The sequence below is a fragment of the Lobosporangium transversale genome, assembly GCF_002105155.1.
Source record: "Lobosporangium transversale strain NRRL 3116 chromosome Unknown BCR41scaffold_13, whole genome shotgun sequence".
NCBI classification, from domain to species: Eukaryota; Fungi; Mortierellomycota; class Mortierellomycetes; order Mortierellales; family Mortierellaceae; genus Lobosporangium; species Lobosporangium transversale.
The window spans coordinates 472,183-491,195 of record NW_019028991.1 but is presented as its reverse complement, the minus strand read 5'-3'; the positions used below and the strand labels follow the sequence as shown (position 1 = coordinate 491,195).

The following is a 19,013-nucleotide window of genomic DNA, read 5'->3' as shown; positions in this document are numbered from 1 at the left end:
CGATCAAATGCTAAGACATGTGCCTAGCCTGCTTACTTTTACTTTCTGAATTGAAAAATACGTTCAAGAACTCGGTATGGAATGGAATGGGAAATGAAAAGAAAAAAGAAAAAAAAAAAAAAAAAAAAAAAGTAAATAGAAATAAAGAAAAAAAAAGTAAATAAAAAAAAAAAAAAAAAATTAAGAGAGTAGAGATTCAATCGAATCGAATCAAATCAATCAGTCGTAGTTATAATAAAATATATTAACAAACAAAACAACAGCATCAGATTCAAACATGCACAACACGATATACTCGATAATACATTTTGACACTACCCAATACACACATTGAGCTGTACTTTATAGTATCTGTAGCATCCTCTTGTCAATCAAATCGTTTTTTTTTTTTTTTATTCTTTTCTCCTTTTCCTCCTTTTCCCCTTCCTAACTTCCATCCTGCGTTTCCCTTCTTTCGTTCCCTTTTCCGCCTTTCAACAATGGCCAGGGTAACAACCTGGGTGCGCGCGTTTTTTTATTATATTTTATTTTATTTGAATTTTTATTTTAATGGCCATTCTATATTTTTATTTTATTTATTATTATTATTATAGTATTTGTATTATAATTTTTTTTTTTTTTATTTTTTTATTTTTTTTATTTTTTTTTGTTTCTTTATTATTTCTTCAGTCTGTGGGCGGTTGTTTTTATGAGTTACATGTTAATTGTAATTTTTTTTTTTTTTTTTTTTTTTTTTTTTTGTTCCTTGACTAAAACTTCCTTTCCGGTGGGGGTTGTTCTACTTCCCATTCTCTCCAGTCAATCCTTATCGACTACTCTACCGTTTCTTGCTGATGACACCTCGAAACCCTCATCCAACCGCATCAACAGCGGCAAATCTGACCCTTCCTGACGCCTATAAAAACGTGCCCATTTCTCGAGTTCTCGATTTCTTTTTCTTCCTCCTCTTCTTGTTCCTCATCCTTCTCATCACTCTCCATCCTACTCCACCAACACCTTCCACACACACGAAAGAAAGAAAAAAAGCTACAGAAACTCTGCCTCGTTTCCAAGCCTTGGTACATTACACCTGTCTCAAGCCAATCAAGCCAATCAAGTCAAGCAAGTCAAGCAAGTCCATTCAAGCTTCTGAATTTCCACCCGTCCGTTTCAAGCGATCGACCCTGACCAACCGTCCCTAAAAACAGGCATCAAGCAAGATCATTTTGCTGACCGAGCGTTACAAGTCCTCGCCATCTCCCTCGTACCACAACGACCGCATCGAGAAAAGCTTCTACCGCGCCATCCTGATTACTCTGTCCTGCCTATTTGCCTTTTTTTTTTTTTTTAAAAAAAAAAAAAAAAAAAAAAAAAAAAAACCTGAACTGTCCGATTGTTTGTCCCTCAAAGGTCTTGCCAAACCAAGTCTCCAGTGCATCATCCATTGCCTTTCCTGGCCATCTGACTATCATTCTATTAGCCCAAGCTTCTGGTCGCTGTTTCATCGTCATTCCAAGCGCATTTTGGGTTTTCTTTTAAGCCAATCTTCTCCTTCTTCCAAGGTAAAGGAACGGACCAACAAAGTGTTGTTTGTGAACAAAAAAAAAAAAAAAAAAAAAAAAAAGAAAGGAAAAGAAAATCTTTTTTGTATTACTATTCAATTCTATTTCATTAGAACCCCTACAATTCTTTTTCTCTATTTTATTTTTTTATTTTATTTTATTTTGCCGTATTTTTTTTTTTTTTTTTTTTTTTTTTTTTTCGCACAATCCCATCATCATTATCAATTCGTCACCGCAGTACGTGTGCATTTCTTTGGACAATATGCACATGCAGACTGCTGGTCTTTTTCTTTTCTTTTCTTTTCTTTTTTTTTTTTTTTTTTTTTTTCTGTTGCATATTGTGGATAAAGAGGAAAAGGACAATACTCAGTTGGAGGATTCATTTGAAGGGGAAGATGATTTCTACAATGCCAAAAAAAAAAAAAAAAAAAAAATTCTGTTTCTCTAATCGAATGGTTACACCAATGCTTCTATTTAGATAATACCTTCAAGAACCAAAGGACAAACGAGTTATTCTCATCAGCACAACAACCAAAAAGTCAAGAAGAACCGTTGAAAATTTAGGGAGGCCAACTCTTTTTTAACACACACAAGAAAAGGAAAAAAAAAAAAAAAAAAGGAGCAGCGTCAACTTTGACTAATTCGATCAACAGACCAGCCAACAATTACAAAGAAAAAAAAAAATATTCCCACCACAAAAAAAAAAAAAAAAGGAATTCAATTTTTCTCCGAGCAAGGACCAAAAAGACGAACAACAACAGAAACAAAAAGCAGCGAACGCTAAAAAAGCAACCGATTACCTAAACCCTGCGACAACAAAAAATACAAAAACCAAATATACACGAAACTCGCTCATTCTCTAACAACCAGCTTAGCCACTAAAAAAACAACTCTAAAACAAAAAAGGTTCCTTTAACAAAACAACAAAAAAACCATGTCTTCCCTCCAATACAACCAGGCCGGCAACATGATCTCCTTGGAGGATTCAGCTCAAAGCCTTGCTCCACGCTCCGCCCTTTCTATGGAAGAGATGATCGCGCTCATGGGCGGATCTGAATTCTCAAATGACTCGACTGCTGCTGCTGCTGCTGCTGCTGCCATGTCCAGAAACTGGAGACAGACTCCTGGTGATGCCAACTATGTCACCGCAACCGTTCCAGCTGTCGGAGGACATCGTCGCAACCACGAGTAAAAAAAAAAAAAAAAAAAAAAAGGAGAACAAAGGAGTAGTGGCTCAAAACAACACGAAACAGATCAATACACCAAACACCCTTTTTTTTTTTCCCTTTTCTTTTCTTTTTTCTTTATCTGGATCTTATTCTTCACACCATTATATCAGTTACAACCAGCCTCCAAAAAACGTTCCTGGATCTTGTACTATTTTTTTATTTTTTTATTTTTTTTCTTTGGATACCACAATTTCATTTATTATATTTCAGTCATCATACCACATCACTACTTACACCACACGACAATCAAATTAAACTGGATCCGACAATTCAAAAACGGAACTAAAGCAAGGGATCATTGTCAAACGAACAAACGAAACGACACGCGCATGCATCTGCATGAATTGATCTTTTTGTCTTGTTCCCTTTTTTTTTCTCTTTCTTTTTTTTTTTTTTTTTTTTTTTTTTTTTCTTAAACAATTGCTGCCTTGTTTCTGGATACAGGATTCGATGTATAGGAGTTGAAGACGACGACGACAACAACGACATCAAAAAAAAAAAAGGGGGACACACTTTCTTCTCCAACTGAAATTGAGTTCACCTATTCTTGGAATCCGACACACAAACAATATGAAAATATCAGGCAGGAGGGAAAAAAAAAAAAGACGATCGTCCATTTCAGTTTCAAAACACGACGTCCAGCCGCAATTGACTTTATTTATTTATTTATTTTTTTTTCGACAAATGCTCTCACTCTTTTATTTTTTATTTTTTTATTTTTTTTTTGTGCTACTCGTTTCTCTAACGATCTCAAAACTCGAACAAGGGATGGGAGGAACACAAACAACCTCCATCTATAACCCATCCTACTCACACCACACCACACCACACGACATGGTACAAAAAAAAAAAAAAAAAAAAAAAACTTTTTCTTCACAACCCAACCAGAAATCTACTCCACCCTTGTTTTTTTTTTTTTTTCTTTGTATCTATATTCCACACACACACACCACAGGCACACAAACACACAAAAAAAAAAAAAAAAAACTTTATTTTTGTACCCCTTTTTTTTCTTCTTCTTATAACTTTTAACAAAAAAAAAAAAAAAAAAAAAAAAAAAAATATTTATATATTTGTAGTATTCATTTTGCAGTTCAATTCAGTATCAAAAGGACAAAAAAAAAAAAAAAAAAAAAAAAAGATTCAGTGTATATCCCATAGTTTTTTTCTTTTTCTCTCTTTTCAGTATACCATATTATTTTTTCAATAAACAATTCAATCAGTTTTAAACATTAAAAAAAAAAAAAATCGAATCTCTTTCCCCAGGTTATTTTTGGAGAGGCAAAAAAAAAAAAAAAAAAAAAAAACCTGTAACGGATGAATAATATATTTAAATGTATAAATGATCAAACAAAAGGAGTTTTTTATTTGAGGTGAATAAGTAGAATGGAATGGTTTCACGATAAGACATGCAGGGTTGGAACACAGACCAAATAAATCATCATCACAATAATAATAATAATAATATAATATACATGTATAATAATAACAATAATAATGATAATAAAAGTAAATTATTAAAGGAATGAGGGGAACCCTTTTTTATTTTTATTTTTGTTTTTGTTTTTATTTCTATTTTCATTTTTATTCTCATTTTTATTTTTATTTTAAAAGATGGGGTTAAATTTTATATGTGACAGGGAGAAACAAGTGCACGTTCTTCCTCTCCCTCTTTTCTCTCATATGAATATTTATAATACTTTCTCATTGCCCCCCTCCTTTTTTTTGTTTACAGGGTAAGTATGGTCGTACAATGCCGTCATGGAAGTAACATAAAAAAAAAAATGCGACTCCTCTATACACATAATATTATACTTTATTATTATTACATATACATATATATATATATATAACTTATCTCATTGTAAATTGTCCTTGGATATTATTGGATGTAAAAATATGAATATTTATTAACACTGACTGTCTTCTTCTCTTCCTTGTATATTAATAATAATAATAATTAAAAGTTATTAAAGTAAGGTAAAATAAAATAAACATGATATACATATATATATACCATGGTTTCTCCTTTCTTTTCTTTTCAAAGACAAGACCATTTCATTCGCCCAAACACACTTTATGTTTTCCTTTACCCTCTCCTTAGGCTGAGGCATTTGTTGAATTGGATAATAGCCATTGACTAATTGAGGCAATATGTGACTCGAGAAAGGATTGCTCCTGCTGTGCTTTTACAGGAGAAGATGATGAAAATCCCCGAGATCCATTTTTTGAAAATGACGACGACGACGACGACGACGACAATATTGATGGTGTTGGCGATGATAATGATAATAACGATAATGATGATGTTGATGTTGATGATGGTGAACCGTGCGTCAAATGAAATGAAGAATCCTGAGTATCGTAATTGTCATCCTTCATATCCTGATCATTCTGACGAGATGAAAGTAGTTTATTTTTCTGACACATTGGTGTGCCAGGCCTAAGTCCGAAAAATAAAAAGTGCGGGAAAACAAAAAGGAAAGACAGGTTAGGATCGGCGAAATAAAATTATAGCGTGCTTATTAGCTCGGCCATGAAAAAATGAATGGAGGATGTGATGAAAAAGAAACATTTATCCTTTAGTTATGCCTAACTTATAAAATAAAGCCTTTTTTTTTTTTTTTTTTTTTTTTTTTTCTTTTCTTACCTGGAAATACTATGGAAGTGTCGGCCATGTTCATAACAATTAATGTGAGGACATGAGATCACATTGGATATTGGACTTTCAGCAATAGTAGATCTATGGTGGATATAGATCGGTCCATCTGGGATAGTTGGATAGATATGTGAAGACGTTGCTGATGACGAAGTCTATATTTTATTTTAATTTTAAAATAATCACATCAGCTTTTTTTTTTTTTTTTTTATTTTTCTTTTCTTTTCTTTAGTTCATAGACATCATCAAACGAGGAAATATCGGGATGTGTATTATTGGGGAAATCCGTTCTATTCTCGTGCCATCGCTTATGTGTTCTGTAACACATGCATGTAAACAACAACACAACGGAAAGCACAAATCAAGTAATTTTTTTTTTTTTTTTTTTTTTTTTTACCTCGTCGCTAGATTGTGATACAGGTGGTGTCATGATTTCAATTGAACGGTGCATAGGTCGATAATTCAGTAAGAACGATGACATCTCCAAAGGACTCTTGGTAATCAATGGATGCTCTGTATGAATCGGGGCTGAGAACTAAGTAAGACATTAAAAAAAAAAAAAAAAAAAGTTCAGTTAATTGTTCCTTTGAAAGATCTCACACAGATCTCTCTCTTTTTTTTTTTTTTTTTATAGATATTATTTTAAATGAATATATATATAAATATATACCTCATCCTCAGGATCACACCATAGACGGCGACGATTACTTTCTTTAAGCTTTTGGACTGTAGGCTGTGCTGTAGTGTCCTTGGCCTGTATCGAAGATGGATGCTGGGTATAGAAAAGAGCTCCATTGTCCGGAATAAAATCAGTCTCTGAAGGAGCCGTGGTGGATTGAGAAAAGTTATTAATTATACTAGGCATGATGACAACAATGGTGATAGGGAATGGAAAAAGGAAATGGAGGACTATCGGTTTAGTGTGGTTATAGCGAGTTTTTTCTCGAATGGAATGTTTGATAGTAGCAAATTGTAGGTGTTGTGATCGAGGTGATGAAAAAAAAAAAAAAAAAAAGAACGAGCGTTGTTGGTGAAAAAAAAAAAAAAAAAGTTTCTCTTTTTTTTTAATCAACTGTTACAAACCCCGGTAGACAGCCACGCGGAAGCGGAGCCCTAAAAGAAAAAAAAAAAAAAAAAAAAAAAATTCAAGATGCTCCCGTCGGATTGAATGAGCATCACCCATCAAGACATCCTTCATGAGTGGCATGGGGTTGGGATGTCTATTTAGAAAAAAGATGATGATATGCGGTGATTGAATTTAAATAAAGAATGCACGACCATCCGACATCTCCCATCACAATTAGGTTTTCCTAATATGGATATCGTTCTACAAATCATACCATTCGCCTTGTAAGTCTTGAAGGTGCATCAAAAAATGTTGGATATTTGAGGTTATATTGTACAATTGGTAAACTCATTACTGATTATCTATTACGACTTGAGTATACAAAGAGTTATGGAAGGGGTATAGCTTGTAAAACAAGATTAAATTTGATGGTAGGCGTTTTTTTTTTTTTTTTTTTTTTTGTACATATTTCGTTTTCCTTTCAACACTGCAAAGGGTCTGTGGAGCCAGTATAAGGAGGATAGGCAGTAGTTGCAGTATCACGATTGGTCCTTGTGATGCTCTCCATGGTTATGATGATGATCATGATGATGGTGGCCGTTCCGATGAGCAGCTGTCCAATCCTTGACGCTCTCATTATCTGTCACCAATCCAGTCATGACCCCACCGTTGGTGGTCCTCCAAACTGCCCAACCCTCTTTCAAATCCTCACGCCAGACAACTCCTTGATACTGAAACGTCCAGAAGCTCCACCAGCACATCAAGATCAATCCCATCACCAGGTTGGACAACATCATGGACCAAAAGCCAAAATCAATGATATCAGTCCTGTATCGAACCACCGTTGGTGCAGCACCAAACGAAATAGAGGTAGATGAAGACCGTTGAGCCTCTACTGCTGCTTCCAAAAGTTCCAAACAACTCTTCCCAGAGGATGCATAACGACAGAAGGTAGGATCATCCATGGGCATGAATGGAACATGAAACCACCATCGACAAAACCTCCATGCAAGAACCCAACCTGCTCCAACGCCCCAGAGACACCACAGTCGGTAGTACTTGAGCTGTCCAATCTGATCCATTCTCGTCAGGTGTTCCCATGATATTAAACCCCAAAGATTTCTTCGGAACATCAACAGACCTAGAAAAGTGGCTACTGGCATGTAGAGGATGTACCAGTTGCTATACTTTTTTACAAAGGGCGCCAGAGGTAATAACTGGTTGATGTCAATACTACCATTGGTAGCATAGGTCTGATGAGGTTGAGACCAAGAGTATGCACTACTTCCTGAACGCCTCAAGCCATAATCGCCAATTCCGTACGCAGCGCGATGCTCCAACTGGTGGATTTCCATATCCGGATCAGAAAACCAGATTGCCAATCCCCAGCCGATCCAGACGACCCACGTGCCATAAATCACTGTTATCCGCTCAAGTTTTGGAAACCTCAGGAGATGCCAAGCCAACGAGAAGATATGGAATGCTGTATCGGTCAAGTACACGAGATGGGTGAAAGAGACAAGTTGGAATGGAGAGGGAGTACCAAGAAGCATAAAGATTCGATAAAAAATCAAACAAATGTGTCCAACAAGTGTCCATGGGGTATATGCAGTGTGGCTATTACAGCAATTTGGGGGATTGTGGGAAAACGTTAAAAGTTAAAAAAAGATGTACATCATTATGAACAGTAAATAATATTTATCAAGGCTAAGAGATAAGACTGAAGATCACTTACATGCGTTGTGTCTTTTTGAGATACTGCCGAGCATGGCGCCTATCATTATTATACCGCGATTTAGATTTTGGTGAAGAAGGCGGCGTGGTTCTCCGGCGAGGACCGTTCGATCCATTGCCACTGTTATATTCTTCGAATCCATCTTTTGTTTGAGAATCACTAGGACTGGACCAGAACCCACCCTGGCTCGAGTACCCGCCCTGACTTGAATAACCATCGTCCATGGATGTATTTCCCCTGCCAATTGAATGGTTGTATTCTGCTTTATTTGAGGAGGTGCTGTTGTTATTGGGACGAGGCGCTGGAGGTGACTGACGTCGACGACGTTCTGAGGAAGGTGAACCCTGGTTATGTTGGTGGCAATAGCCTTGTTGTTGAAAGTACTCGCGGTGTGCCTGTGAGTGTGAGAGCGGTCGTGGTCGTTCGTGCACCGAAGAGTCCAAACTTGGGGATTGATGAGGCACTGAGAGTGAGTTTGTGGAATGACAAGAAATGGATGGATGGGGTGGTAGTTCTGTGGGATCTGACGTATTAATAGTAGTGTTGATGTCCTTTGGGGATGAAGAAGGCGAAAGTGATGGGGTAACAACTGAGATCTTTTCTGTTTGTGATGGTATTGTTGATGGCGTCGGTAATGCTGATGGTGAAGGTGTGGAAACAGGTGTAGACGGAAGAGACGTTGAGAGCATGAGGATGCGTGCTTGTATTTCTTGTGCTTGTGTCGTGTTGTGAGACTTCACCACTGTGCTTGCAGAATTCTGTGTTTTGTGCTCCGGCGCATGCGAGTGCTTCAATGGAGGGGAGTGTGCGCGAGGGCTAGTCTGGCCAAAAGTGATCATGGACGCAGCTTCAAGAGATGCTGACATTGACATGATAAAAATCCTTTAAAGAAATCGATGTTTTACTTTTTTTATGCTTTTTCTTTCAAACCTTCACTTTTCAGAAAAGTATAGGCGAACAAGTTACAAGTGAAAAAAGGAAGATGTCAAGGCAAGAAAGGCAAGAAAGGTAAGAAAGGGAATTGAAAGATAGAGAATTTCATGTGAGAGTGTACAGAAATGTGATTGTGTTTCGATCCGTGTTTTTTCTTTTCTTTTCTTTTTTTTTTTTTTTTGTACGACTGTTAAAGGGGAGTGTGCAAAGGAAAGGAGAGACAAAGAAAAGAAGACAAAAGAGAATGAATGAACAATGAATGGAGAATGGAATCCAAAAAGTCTACATAGTTTTGATGGCATGATAAGCATCCACCATGTGCTGGATTTCAGATCTTGATCTGTGTTGCTGACCCTAAAAAGCTGTTTATATCTTTCTTATCGACCACACGCTCACACGTGTTCCCCAACTGGTTCATGTCCAGGGACCAGATTATGCACGTCGTGAATAACATGAGCTTTACGCGTCTTTACTGTATGAATTTTTGCATAACATTTTTCTCTATACAAATATATTATATATTATTATATTTGTGGAGGGATAGGATGTTTGTATTTTTACAATAATAGCTCGTCGCATGAAGTTTTTATTCAGGAGTGGCTGACATGTGAAGCAATTGGTGCTCCGGCCCGATCTAATAATTTTTTTAAGGGGTTTTATATCGAACTACTTCCCCATGTTGAGACGGCACATTGGTAGCCTAAAATTATGGTTGGCCAATATAGCTAAAGGAAATAAAGATATATATCCATAGCATTACGTAAATTCGGCCTCTCATATGCTATATTTTCTCTCGTGACCATTGACTATTCGTTTCTTTGCTCTGTTCTCACTTTGCACTTTTAAACTTTGGCACCATGACACAATTAACGCTCAAAGACATTTTACATTATGCGGTCGATTATGATCCTCTTGTAGTTGTTGAGCCGTATCCCATACCTAGAGAGGCAGATTCACCTCATCCTTTTACGGCCAGTTTCACCATTGAGCAGTTCCGTTCGTTTTGGAATCAGGAAAGGATCGCATTTCAATGGCAGTATTGTTCAGAAAGGAACTCACGCACATTCTACAGCAACCAACCTCTGGATACGCCACTTCCTTGTTTCAAACCCACAACTTATGGCTCTCAAGATCCTGGTCGTCCTCGTGAATACGATTGGTCTGTGAAACATGGCTGTAGACAACGCCGGCGAGAGAAAGCACTCACTATTGGCCGTAGCTCCGTGGGTAAAAATTGTCCAGCTCACATTCGTATACAAAAGGTTGTTGGCCAAGATCGAGTGAATATCGAATACCATTGGCGTCACAACCATAGCACCGCTCCAGAAGCAACATCTCTTCTCCCCTTGGGGCCTAACGAGCATAATTGGTCCAAAAAAAGGATTATGGAGGATCGGGATTGGAAAGACATTAAGGTTCTTTTACGACCGAGTTCTGAATTGGTAATAAACCACTTCAGCATTAGTACATAGCAGTGTCCAGATCTATGCCTTCAAAGTGTAATGACCGGTTTTCTATACTTTACAATAGGTCGATAGGGAGGGAGACAAAGTTTCGCCCGCTCATTTCATAAAGTACAACAATATCCGTGCAAGCGTTTATCGTCGGCGCGTAGCATCATCTCAAAAACATAAGGACGTTAAAGTAAGTGTCAATCTCTGGATCGAACAGATTCATCAAGATGGAGGCAAAGGGTTTTTCGTAGATCATTTCGACAATAAACCAGATCAATATTTAATTGCTTGGTCTTTCGCCTCTCAGCTCAAGGTATGGATTTAACTGCGTTGCTGTTAAGATCGACAGAATTCATTCTATCATAAATGGGTATAATAGTTCTCAAGGGTCTTTTTTTTTATACATTTCTTCATCCTATATAGATCATACAGGAAGATAGCCAAGTCTTGTTTATGGATTCAACGTGCAAGGCGATAAAATCCTTGGAACCAACTAATGAAAATCTTAAAGTGTATACATCGGCGTGTCTATTCACAATCTTTGCTAAAGACGCTCATGGCCAGAGAGGCATACCAATTGCTCATATGATCTCAAGTTCAAAATCAAGGTACCACTTTTACTCCTTTCTTTCTTTTTCTTTTGCATAGACAGTAAAACATGTATTTCTCTTTGAGATTAAACATCACGGTCGTTCATTGTAGGGATTTGATTATCAAATGGCTGTCCTGGCTCAAAATCGATTGTGGATTGAATGCAAGCAAATTTATAGTAGATCGTGCAGTATTGGAAACTGAAATCGCCAATGCAATATTCCCGGATGCAACAATCTATTACAGTCTTTTCCATTTGCAACAGTTATGGGAGGAGCAACTCAAGAAAGCTTTCAATGTAGGTTATGGCTCCATATATATGCATATATGCCAAGAAACTCGTTTACATTCAAATTTCAAGTGTCTAATGCCTAATGTTTGAGCTATTTAGAGTAAAGAGCTCGACAAGCTACGACCCTTATTGACTAGTATCTGTAATGCAACCTCTGAGGAACAGCTGCTCATACTATCACAGCAACTTAAAGTTCAACATCCTGGAGCAACTGCAGTTTTCGAGTACATCGAAAACAACTGGTTCAACGATTTACAGAAGCCCTACTGGATGATCTTCATGGGAGATGTAAGTTAAATCTTATCCAGCGCTTAAAAAAAAATATATATATATATATATATATAAAAGTTTCTAACTCATCTACATTTAGAATTATCAGCACGTAGACACGAAAGGCTTGGTCGAGGGTTGGCGGAGTGTCCTTAAAAGATATCGCTTGGACAGGGAACGGAGTCTACGTGCGGACTGTGCGATATACATGTTACAAAAAGCATTTAGTACAGAATTTAATGTAGAAGGCAGTGGATCTCCTGGTGAATCCCAGCCTATTCAGATTCCATGACGCAATTTTCATCATGCTCGTACAGCAATAACAATAATAAAAAGATTGCATTATATAGATTATGAATCACCTGTTGAGAATATTTCCAGATGTTGGTGGCGTCTAACGATTTAGAAAAGAGGTGCATTTCAGGTTCCTGAGAGCAATTGAGCAATAAATGCTATTTTGACATCCTTCCTTCTTTTCTCTTCATTCACCTCGCACCCATTTTGATATCCATTCATTTTTACTTCTTGGCGTCCTTGTCAACATTATCCTCATTCGGTCCTCACGCATTCATAGTTATCCCCGTTGCATAACGCCCTTTATCAACATAAAACACTCATTTTTCATATACTCTTAGTTTTTATTGATTCACTACAAAAAGAAAAGGCTGCCTTTAGGAAACTAGGAAAAGCAACTATTCGATATAGCCGAAGATGCAACGAGCCAATTCAAACGGGATCTCTTTCCTTCGTAGACGATCGAGCAGTGCAGCCCCTTCAGTGCCCTATGCCAACCCTGCAGCCACACAGTTTTTGCGATTAGGTGTTGGTATTGACCATGTTGATGTTGGACACAATGACGAGGAAGACGTCATTTATCAGGGCATCGAAAATGGTATGGAGGGCCATAGTGAGGACGACATTGTCAGTGATGAAGACGAGGATGATATTGAGGATGAGGATATCTTGGTAGAGGAGGAAGATATCAACATTGTGCTTCAGCAGGAGCTCGACAAAAAAACTGATGACGACAATATGTGCGAAGTTACACTAGAGACCAGTAGCAACAATAACATCCAAAGCACAATCGACAATTGTAATTCAAAAAGCGAAAGCTCACAACCAGGACGAATGGTCGTACAGGGAGAAAGAAATGACATGCAAATGAAAAATGAAGGAACGCAATCAACAGGTACAGGATCAGGAACAGGAGTATCGTCATTGTCGTCATCGAAACAAGATATAACAAACGCAGCAATCATGGTTGAGCCGGCAGTGACAGCAACAACAACAACAGCGCTATCATCATCATCCAACACGCACCGGATTCCTGTCAGCATTAACACCCAGCTTAACTTTAATGAAACTCTATTCAAAAACAATCCAACAAAGTCACCTAAATCACCCAAATCACCAATTTCGCCCACTTTCAAAAGGCAGGGCCCAGCCTCGCCTGCGTCTCCTACCAAAGCCCTTGCTCCAGGTCTGCCCGTGTACCATGAGAAGTTCACCAAGGGCACCTCAAATAAGGCCCACGGAGCTAACCCCCTCAGCAATGCCAACAATACCATTATCGCGTCTAGTATTGCCGATGGTTCTGTCCCTGCATCACCCTTGAAACCCCCAGCATCACGTCGGAACACTAATGTGAATGCAACGCCCCCAGCAGCTTCCACACAACGCGCCCAAAGCACCACTATCATCCCACAACTGAAGCACTTTGCCGAAAAAGAGGGCTTTGTCACTGTTCATAACTGGAAAATTCACTATAAGATCACATACCCGACCTTTGACCCCTCATTCCGAGTTAATGGCAATGGCCGCAACATCATCCTCTTCCATGGTGCGCTCTCCAACCTGGGCACATGGCGCAAGGTTCAGCAGACACTGGCAGACCGTACTGGGTGTAGAGTCCTCTCGTTTGATCGAGTCGGCCATGGGTTTTCGGAGAAGCCTGCGACCTGGCCTAAGAAAGCGAACCCCTACAAAAATGGAAGCGTTCTGGCGATTACGCAGACCTTACTTGAAAGCCTTGGCATGGACCAGAACTTGATCCTGATTGGAAATGATACTGGGGCCACAATTGCCTTGGCTGTTGCGCTCTCGAAACCCGAAGTCGTGCGTGGTCTGATTTTGGTAGCACCTGCGATTCTTGATGAGGCCCCACCGCTTTATCTCCGTGCCTGTGTTACGTATCCGCCACCAATGAACTGGATCTACCGTGGCTTGTATGGCAACCATGGGCCGTTGCAACAGTTTTATTATAAGCCTAAAGTCATGATGTCGGATCCCAGTACTATCGAGATGTACATGGGTCCGACAAAAGACGATGGTTTCTGGAGAGGACTCGCAAATGTAACCAAGTATAGGACAAGCTACAAAATTAACAAGCACCTTCAACGCCTGACAGAACTCTCAACTTTGGTGATGACAGGCGATGTGGACGATGTGGTCCCTACCATTGAGACTCTCCGACTATTTGAAATCCTCCAGAGTGTGCGCCAGTTGAATGTGCCACAGGTGCTCAAGATCATTAAGCATTCTGGACATTTGCCGCAGGAGGAGAAGCCCAATGATTTTATCAACGTTGTTTCATTTTTCATCAGAAAGGTTTGTCTTGGATCACTTTCAAGAGAGGGCTCCCTTGGTAGACGCATCTCTGGAGGTGTGGTACGCACTCTGTCGAAGAAATCTGTCAGCAATTACCAGAATGCTGGCAATAGCGGCTACACTGGGATGCAGATGGCCTTGGAAGCTAATAGTCAGGTGAACGCACAGTTACCAAATAATAATAATATCCCGCCGGTGCCGGCGCCAAACCCGAGCCTTGGCCTAGGTCCCGCAAACCCTACACTTGGACTAGGCTTTGAGCCAGTCGTTAGACCAAGTGGATATACACGAGGCCCATCTATGGTCCAATCAAAGCAGGTAGTGCCGGAACTTCTACAAATTCAAGCACAGACAGTCAAGAGCCACTAATTAGTCTATGGCTGAGCGCGTGTGGCAACTAACTTATTGGTCATTACTATCATAGTATATACCGCAGTTGGATAGTTTTATTTACAGCACTGCAATTTACCATGCAATAAAAGGCTAATAGGTTTATTTAAAAAAAAAAAAAAAAAAAAAAAAAAAAAGGATACCTTGAAGGATCCGCTTTCATTCGTTATCTGCACAGCTCCTCAACTCTCCAATATTCAAGCCCATTGGTTTATACCCGTATCCCGCCCAACGATTAAAGGCTTGTAGTTGCTAAAACTGCCTGTTTTCATAGACTTGATCAATCCCAGCTTCTCTTCTGCTCTGCTCTGCTGTACTTGTATAGTCACCATAGGACATCAGTTGATGGATAATCCAGATCTCTTTAGAGTCGAAACTCTGCGGAAAAGAGCGAGAAGGGCTTACAGTCCTTCTTATTTCTTGGCCAAGAAATTATAAAGCTTATTAGCATAGCATAATTGCCATACACACAAAAACCATGAGAGATTTCCAACGCGCCTTTCGCCGTGCCCAGCCTTGGCAAAAAATTAATAAATCACGAGCCCTAAAATAATATGATATATAAAGGCTTGTGAATTATTGATTTTTTTTTTTTTTTTTTTTTTTTTTCATCGTCTTTTTCTCAACACTACGTCAGTTTCCATAAAGAAAGAAAACAAATTAAACAAAAAATGCTCAACGCCATCTTTAACAGTTATCCTAACAAGCCTACGATCCCTGTACGTGTCCCTAACGATGACACGACTTTTAACCCCAAGGAGTATCCGAACGTGATCTTTTCCGCTAAAGGCAAGTTGTCTGGCAAAGTATTTCTTGTCCACGGTGGCTCCGAGACAGATGAGACAGGACTGGGCCGTATCTCCACACGGGTTTGGGTGGTGACTGAAAGAGATAGGGAAGATGTGTCTATTACTCCCAAGATCGATAATGGGACTTTTACTTTTTTCTTGCAGGTAAAGTAGGAAGAAAAAGAAAAAAAATAAACAGCATTGGCAGGACAGAGAAAAAATAATACTGACACCATGACATTCATTTGAAAAGACACCAGAAGATTATACTTCGCACAATTTCTATCATGAAACCACTATCCAATACCCTCGATCCACCACCTCAGTGGAATCTCTCCTTGTTATGGCTCCCTCTACATCGTTCTCTGGCGACAATCTTGCCACTTTGACCTTTAGATCGATCAAGTCCACTCTCTCAAACGGTTCCATCTCGTTGGAACCCATCCACTCCGACATTGTCAAGCTCCAGACATCCAATGCCAACATTTCGGGCGTCTTTGAGGCTGGCCACGTTGATCTGAGTTCTTCAAATGGATCTATTTCTGTAGAACTCAATATGAAAGATGCAATCGATGGTGAGCAGTCCAAAGTCTTGACTCAAACTTCGAATGCATCGATCGATATGCATGTGACGGCCACAGAGACTTCTCATGGTCTTTGGATGAAGATTTTGACCAGGAATGATCGGATCTCTGTAGGAGCTCTCATAGGCAAAGCCGATCGTGCCTCATCGATCAATGCCTCGACCTCAAATGCAAAAATTAACTTCAATGTCGATGCCAGTCAAACGGGACAGGCTTTGGAGATTGTGAACAAGACTACAAATGGTGGTATTGTCTCATCCGTCATGGCGCCCAAGGATAGGCCTTTGAAGGGTATCGCAGAGTCATCAAATGCTTCTATTTCTGTCAACTTGGTATGTAGTATATTCTCTCTTTTGTTTCCCCACCTCGTCACTAAAAATGATCGTATCGCCAAAGGAAACATTTTTTTTAACCAGACTCCATGCTTATATTTTATCTTTCATTAAGACCGAGGAGTTTGAAGGCAAGTTCAGACTCGAAACTAGCAATGCATCCACAATCGTCGAAGGCACACATTTGGTTTTGGAACATGATAAGACATACTTAAAGAATGGATACCGTATCAAGAAGGGACCTAGTGAGTTCACTGCCCTCAGCTCCAACGGTTCAGCAGCCCTGCGGTTCTATCCCGCCGGTCTCAGCTCGGCTTCAGCTTGAACAAAGAATGAGAAGGGCAAAAAAGGAAAGTAAAAGCTTAAACAATAAACATGACCTGTGCAATCGTGTTTCTATGTTCGATGACAGCTCCAGCACCGTGTTCCTTTTCTTTCTCTCTCCCTCCCTCTTTTTTTCATACTGCGATTTAACATGAAAAATAAGTACTATATTCAGCATATTTGCGATATCGCCGAAATAAATAGGATTTTCTATTCATCTAAATATGTCAGTGTTTCTAAAACTAGTATTATCCTTAAGTGCATCGTTATGGCTTTTGTATTCCATGACAGTGTCTATAGGGAGATCCAGGACCCGTTTCATAGTATCTCGAATCTTTAGATTGATACGGCCCTCATCTGCTGACTTATTCCATATCGAGAGGATATCCTCTGCTCCACGAATAGACAATACAATTCCACAGATTTCAGACCCTACATCAAACTGATCTCCAATGACTGCCATTGCCTGCGTAAAAAAAGATGGTTTAAACAAAAAAAGGAGCGATATGCCATTAATTAAAGTTGGAAGCGGATACGGGACAAGTTTTTTTTTTAAAAAAAAAACGCTACAGGAGGACATACCAAATTCTCCCAGTACCGGCTCGCTAAACCCTTCTTAAGCCTCACGATCCATTTGCCTCCACTGATGTTGGCAGGATCCTCCCATACTGGCCGCACTCCCTGCTTAAACAGGTGATAATCACTCACATGTGGCAACTCATTCGGTCGGCGAAGATGTGAATATACAGCCCAAAAAGCTTCAACCTAGCAGATATAATATTGTTTTGATTAGAACAAGTATGTAACTCCTAATAGGACAACAGCAGCAAAAACAAAACAAAAAACAAACAAGGACTTACAGATCCAAAGGTTGTAATCTTCTTCATGGAGCTTTCGTAATTCAAGATCTTACTGCCAGGTGCCCGATGCATGAACCAGAATACCCAATTGTAGTGCAATGGATGAGTTTCGGATGATCCAGGGATATGAAGCAAAACATTCCCAGAGGATAAGGTTGGAGTTGATGTGGAAAGACTGGTGGTAGTGCTCTTAGATGAAGCATGGAGTTCTTCTCCACTCGACCCTTTCCCCAATTCGCCATTACCGCCTGCAAAACTTCCTAAATTTGAGAGAGCACCATGCGTTGTCGGCGCTGACTCTGACTCGATTCCTCCAGCATATTGACTAATGCTATGATTATAGTTATTGCTAGAACCTGTTGATGAGGACTCAAAAGTAGTGCTAGGGCTTGTGAGGAATGCGGATAATCTGGGGTGGATAACGCCTGATCCGTGAGCACTACTGCTGAGGGGTCCTGAAGAGATGGTAGAGGATGAGATAGTTAATAGTGTAGGTAAGCCTCTACTGAGAGCAGGAATGTGGCGTTGAAGTTGAACAAGTTTCAAGCCCCCTGCTCCTGTCCCTGTCCCTGCACCTGTCCCTGCCCCTGCCCCTGCCTCTGTCGATGACGGCCCGCTATGATCGCGAGTTCTGATGTTTTTAATGTTTGTCAATTCACCAATAGAACGAGGCTGTTAATTGACTGTTGTACCATAAACTAGTAAATAACATTTGTGATCACATACAAAAAAAAAAAAAAAAAAAAAAACTTACGACTTGCGAGAAATACCCCAAGCTGACTCCATGATATATTATTGATATATAAATTTATACGTGCTTTGATTGCGTGTGTGTTTTTAGGATAGCGTGTGAAAATGCAGTAGTGCAGATATGCTTTCTTCTTGGTTCGAATGATGAGCGTGAGAAACTAAGTGGGAGCACATTTATAAAAAATAAAATTGTTGAATAATAATAAAAAAAAAGGCCCTTTAAAACATGTTGAAATTCATTTGTGTTCCTCGGATCCCTTCCCCCTACAGCCAACTCGTTCTGCACATGAGGTCAGGCTATCTATTGTTGCTGCTACTGGTATTGGAATGTTTTCAGAGTCTGAGATCTGCTTGTTCCCAGAATTGAGAACATGAATGCTCTGGACATTCCTACACATGCCATTCCTTGTATACAGACAGGATCAAGAAGTCGCTAGTATCATTTACTTTTTTTTTCTTCTTTTTTTTACAAGTATATTTGCCACTCAAGTCGAAGGAAGTTAAGGTGAGAAAAGGTGAGAAAAGCAACAATTGAAACACACACACACAAAAAAAAAAGCACGTGACAGAGCCTTTCATGTCAACCCGACTAGATTTGTGGTTTGTTC

The 19,013-nt window shown here is 39.2% G+C and overlaps 6 protein-coding genes across 6 annotated transcripts; 3 read left to right on the top strand and 3 right to left on the bottom strand.

Moving 5' to 3' along the window:
• Window positions 1-4,634: 4,634 nt before the first annotated feature.
• Window positions 4,635-6,436, bottom strand: BCR41DRAFT_351219 (hypothetical protein). The gene is made up of 4 exons (XM_022023763.1): window positions 6,100-6,436; window positions 5,827-5,964; window positions 5,421-5,584; window positions 4,635-5,213 (listed from the first exon to the last, which is right to left on the bottom strand). The coding sequence occupies exons 1-4, from the start codon at window positions 6,292-6,294 to the stop codon at window positions 4,871-4,873; spliced, it is 840 nt and encodes a 279-aa protein (XP_021882614.1). The 5' UTR covers window positions 6,295-6,436; the 3' UTR covers window positions 4,635-4,870.
• Window positions 6,437-7,175: 739 nt separating this feature from the next.
• Window positions 7,176-7,622, bottom strand: BCR41DRAFT_281399 (hypothetical protein; the record flags this gene model as incomplete). Its single annotated transcript, XM_022020236.1, has 2 exons — window positions 7,176-7,323; window positions 7,486-7,622. Coding segments are annotated over 2 exons (285 nt in total), but the record flags the coding sequence as incomplete, so codon positions are not given.
• Window positions 7,623-10,009: 2,387 nt separating this feature from the next.
• On the top strand, window positions 10,010-12,110 carry BCR41DRAFT_421174 (hypothetical protein). The gene is made up of 6 exons (XM_022029991.1): window positions 10,010-10,605; window positions 10,694-10,930; window positions 11,041-11,225; window positions 11,320-11,506; window positions 11,600-11,788; window positions 11,871-12,110. The coding sequence occupies exons 1-6, from the start codon at window positions 10,021-10,023 to the stop codon at window positions 12,060-12,062; spliced, it is 1,575 nt and encodes a 524-aa protein (XP_021882612.1). The 5' UTR covers window positions 10,010-10,020; the 3' UTR covers window positions 12,063-12,110.
• A 132-nt stretch (window positions 12,111-12,242) lies between these two features.
• On the top strand, window positions 12,243-14,785 carry BCR41DRAFT_351216 (Alpha/Beta hydrolase protein). Its single transcript, XM_022023762.1, has one exon. The coding sequence runs from the start codon at window positions 12,482-12,484 to the stop codon at window positions 14,744-14,746; it is 2,265 nt and encodes a 754-aa protein (XP_021882611.1). The 5' UTR covers window positions 12,243-12,481; the 3' UTR covers window positions 14,747-14,785.
• Window positions 14,786-15,604: 819 nt separating this feature from the next.
• Window positions 15,605-16,991, top strand: BCR41DRAFT_351215 (hypothetical protein). Its single transcript, XM_022023761.1, has 2 exons — window positions 15,605-16,471; window positions 16,587-16,991. The coding sequence occupies exons 1-2, from the start codon at window positions 15,899-15,901 to the stop codon at window positions 16,794-16,796; spliced, it is 783 nt and encodes a 260-aa protein (XP_021882610.1). The 5' UTR covers window positions 15,605-15,898; the 3' UTR covers window positions 16,797-16,991.
• On the bottom strand, window positions 16,971-18,911 carry BCR41DRAFT_385635 (translation initiation factor eIF 4e-like domain-containing protein). Its single transcript, XM_022027694.1, has 4 exons — window positions 18,410-18,911; window positions 17,656-18,286; window positions 17,378-17,560; window positions 16,971-17,261 (listed from the first exon to the last, which is right to left on the bottom strand). The coding sequence occupies exons 1-4, from the start codon at window positions 18,439-18,441 to the stop codon at window positions 17,010-17,012; spliced, it is 1,098 nt and encodes a 365-aa protein (XP_021882609.1). The 5' UTR covers window positions 18,442-18,911; the 3' UTR covers window positions 16,971-17,009.
• Window positions 18,912-19,013: the final 102 nt, after the last annotated feature.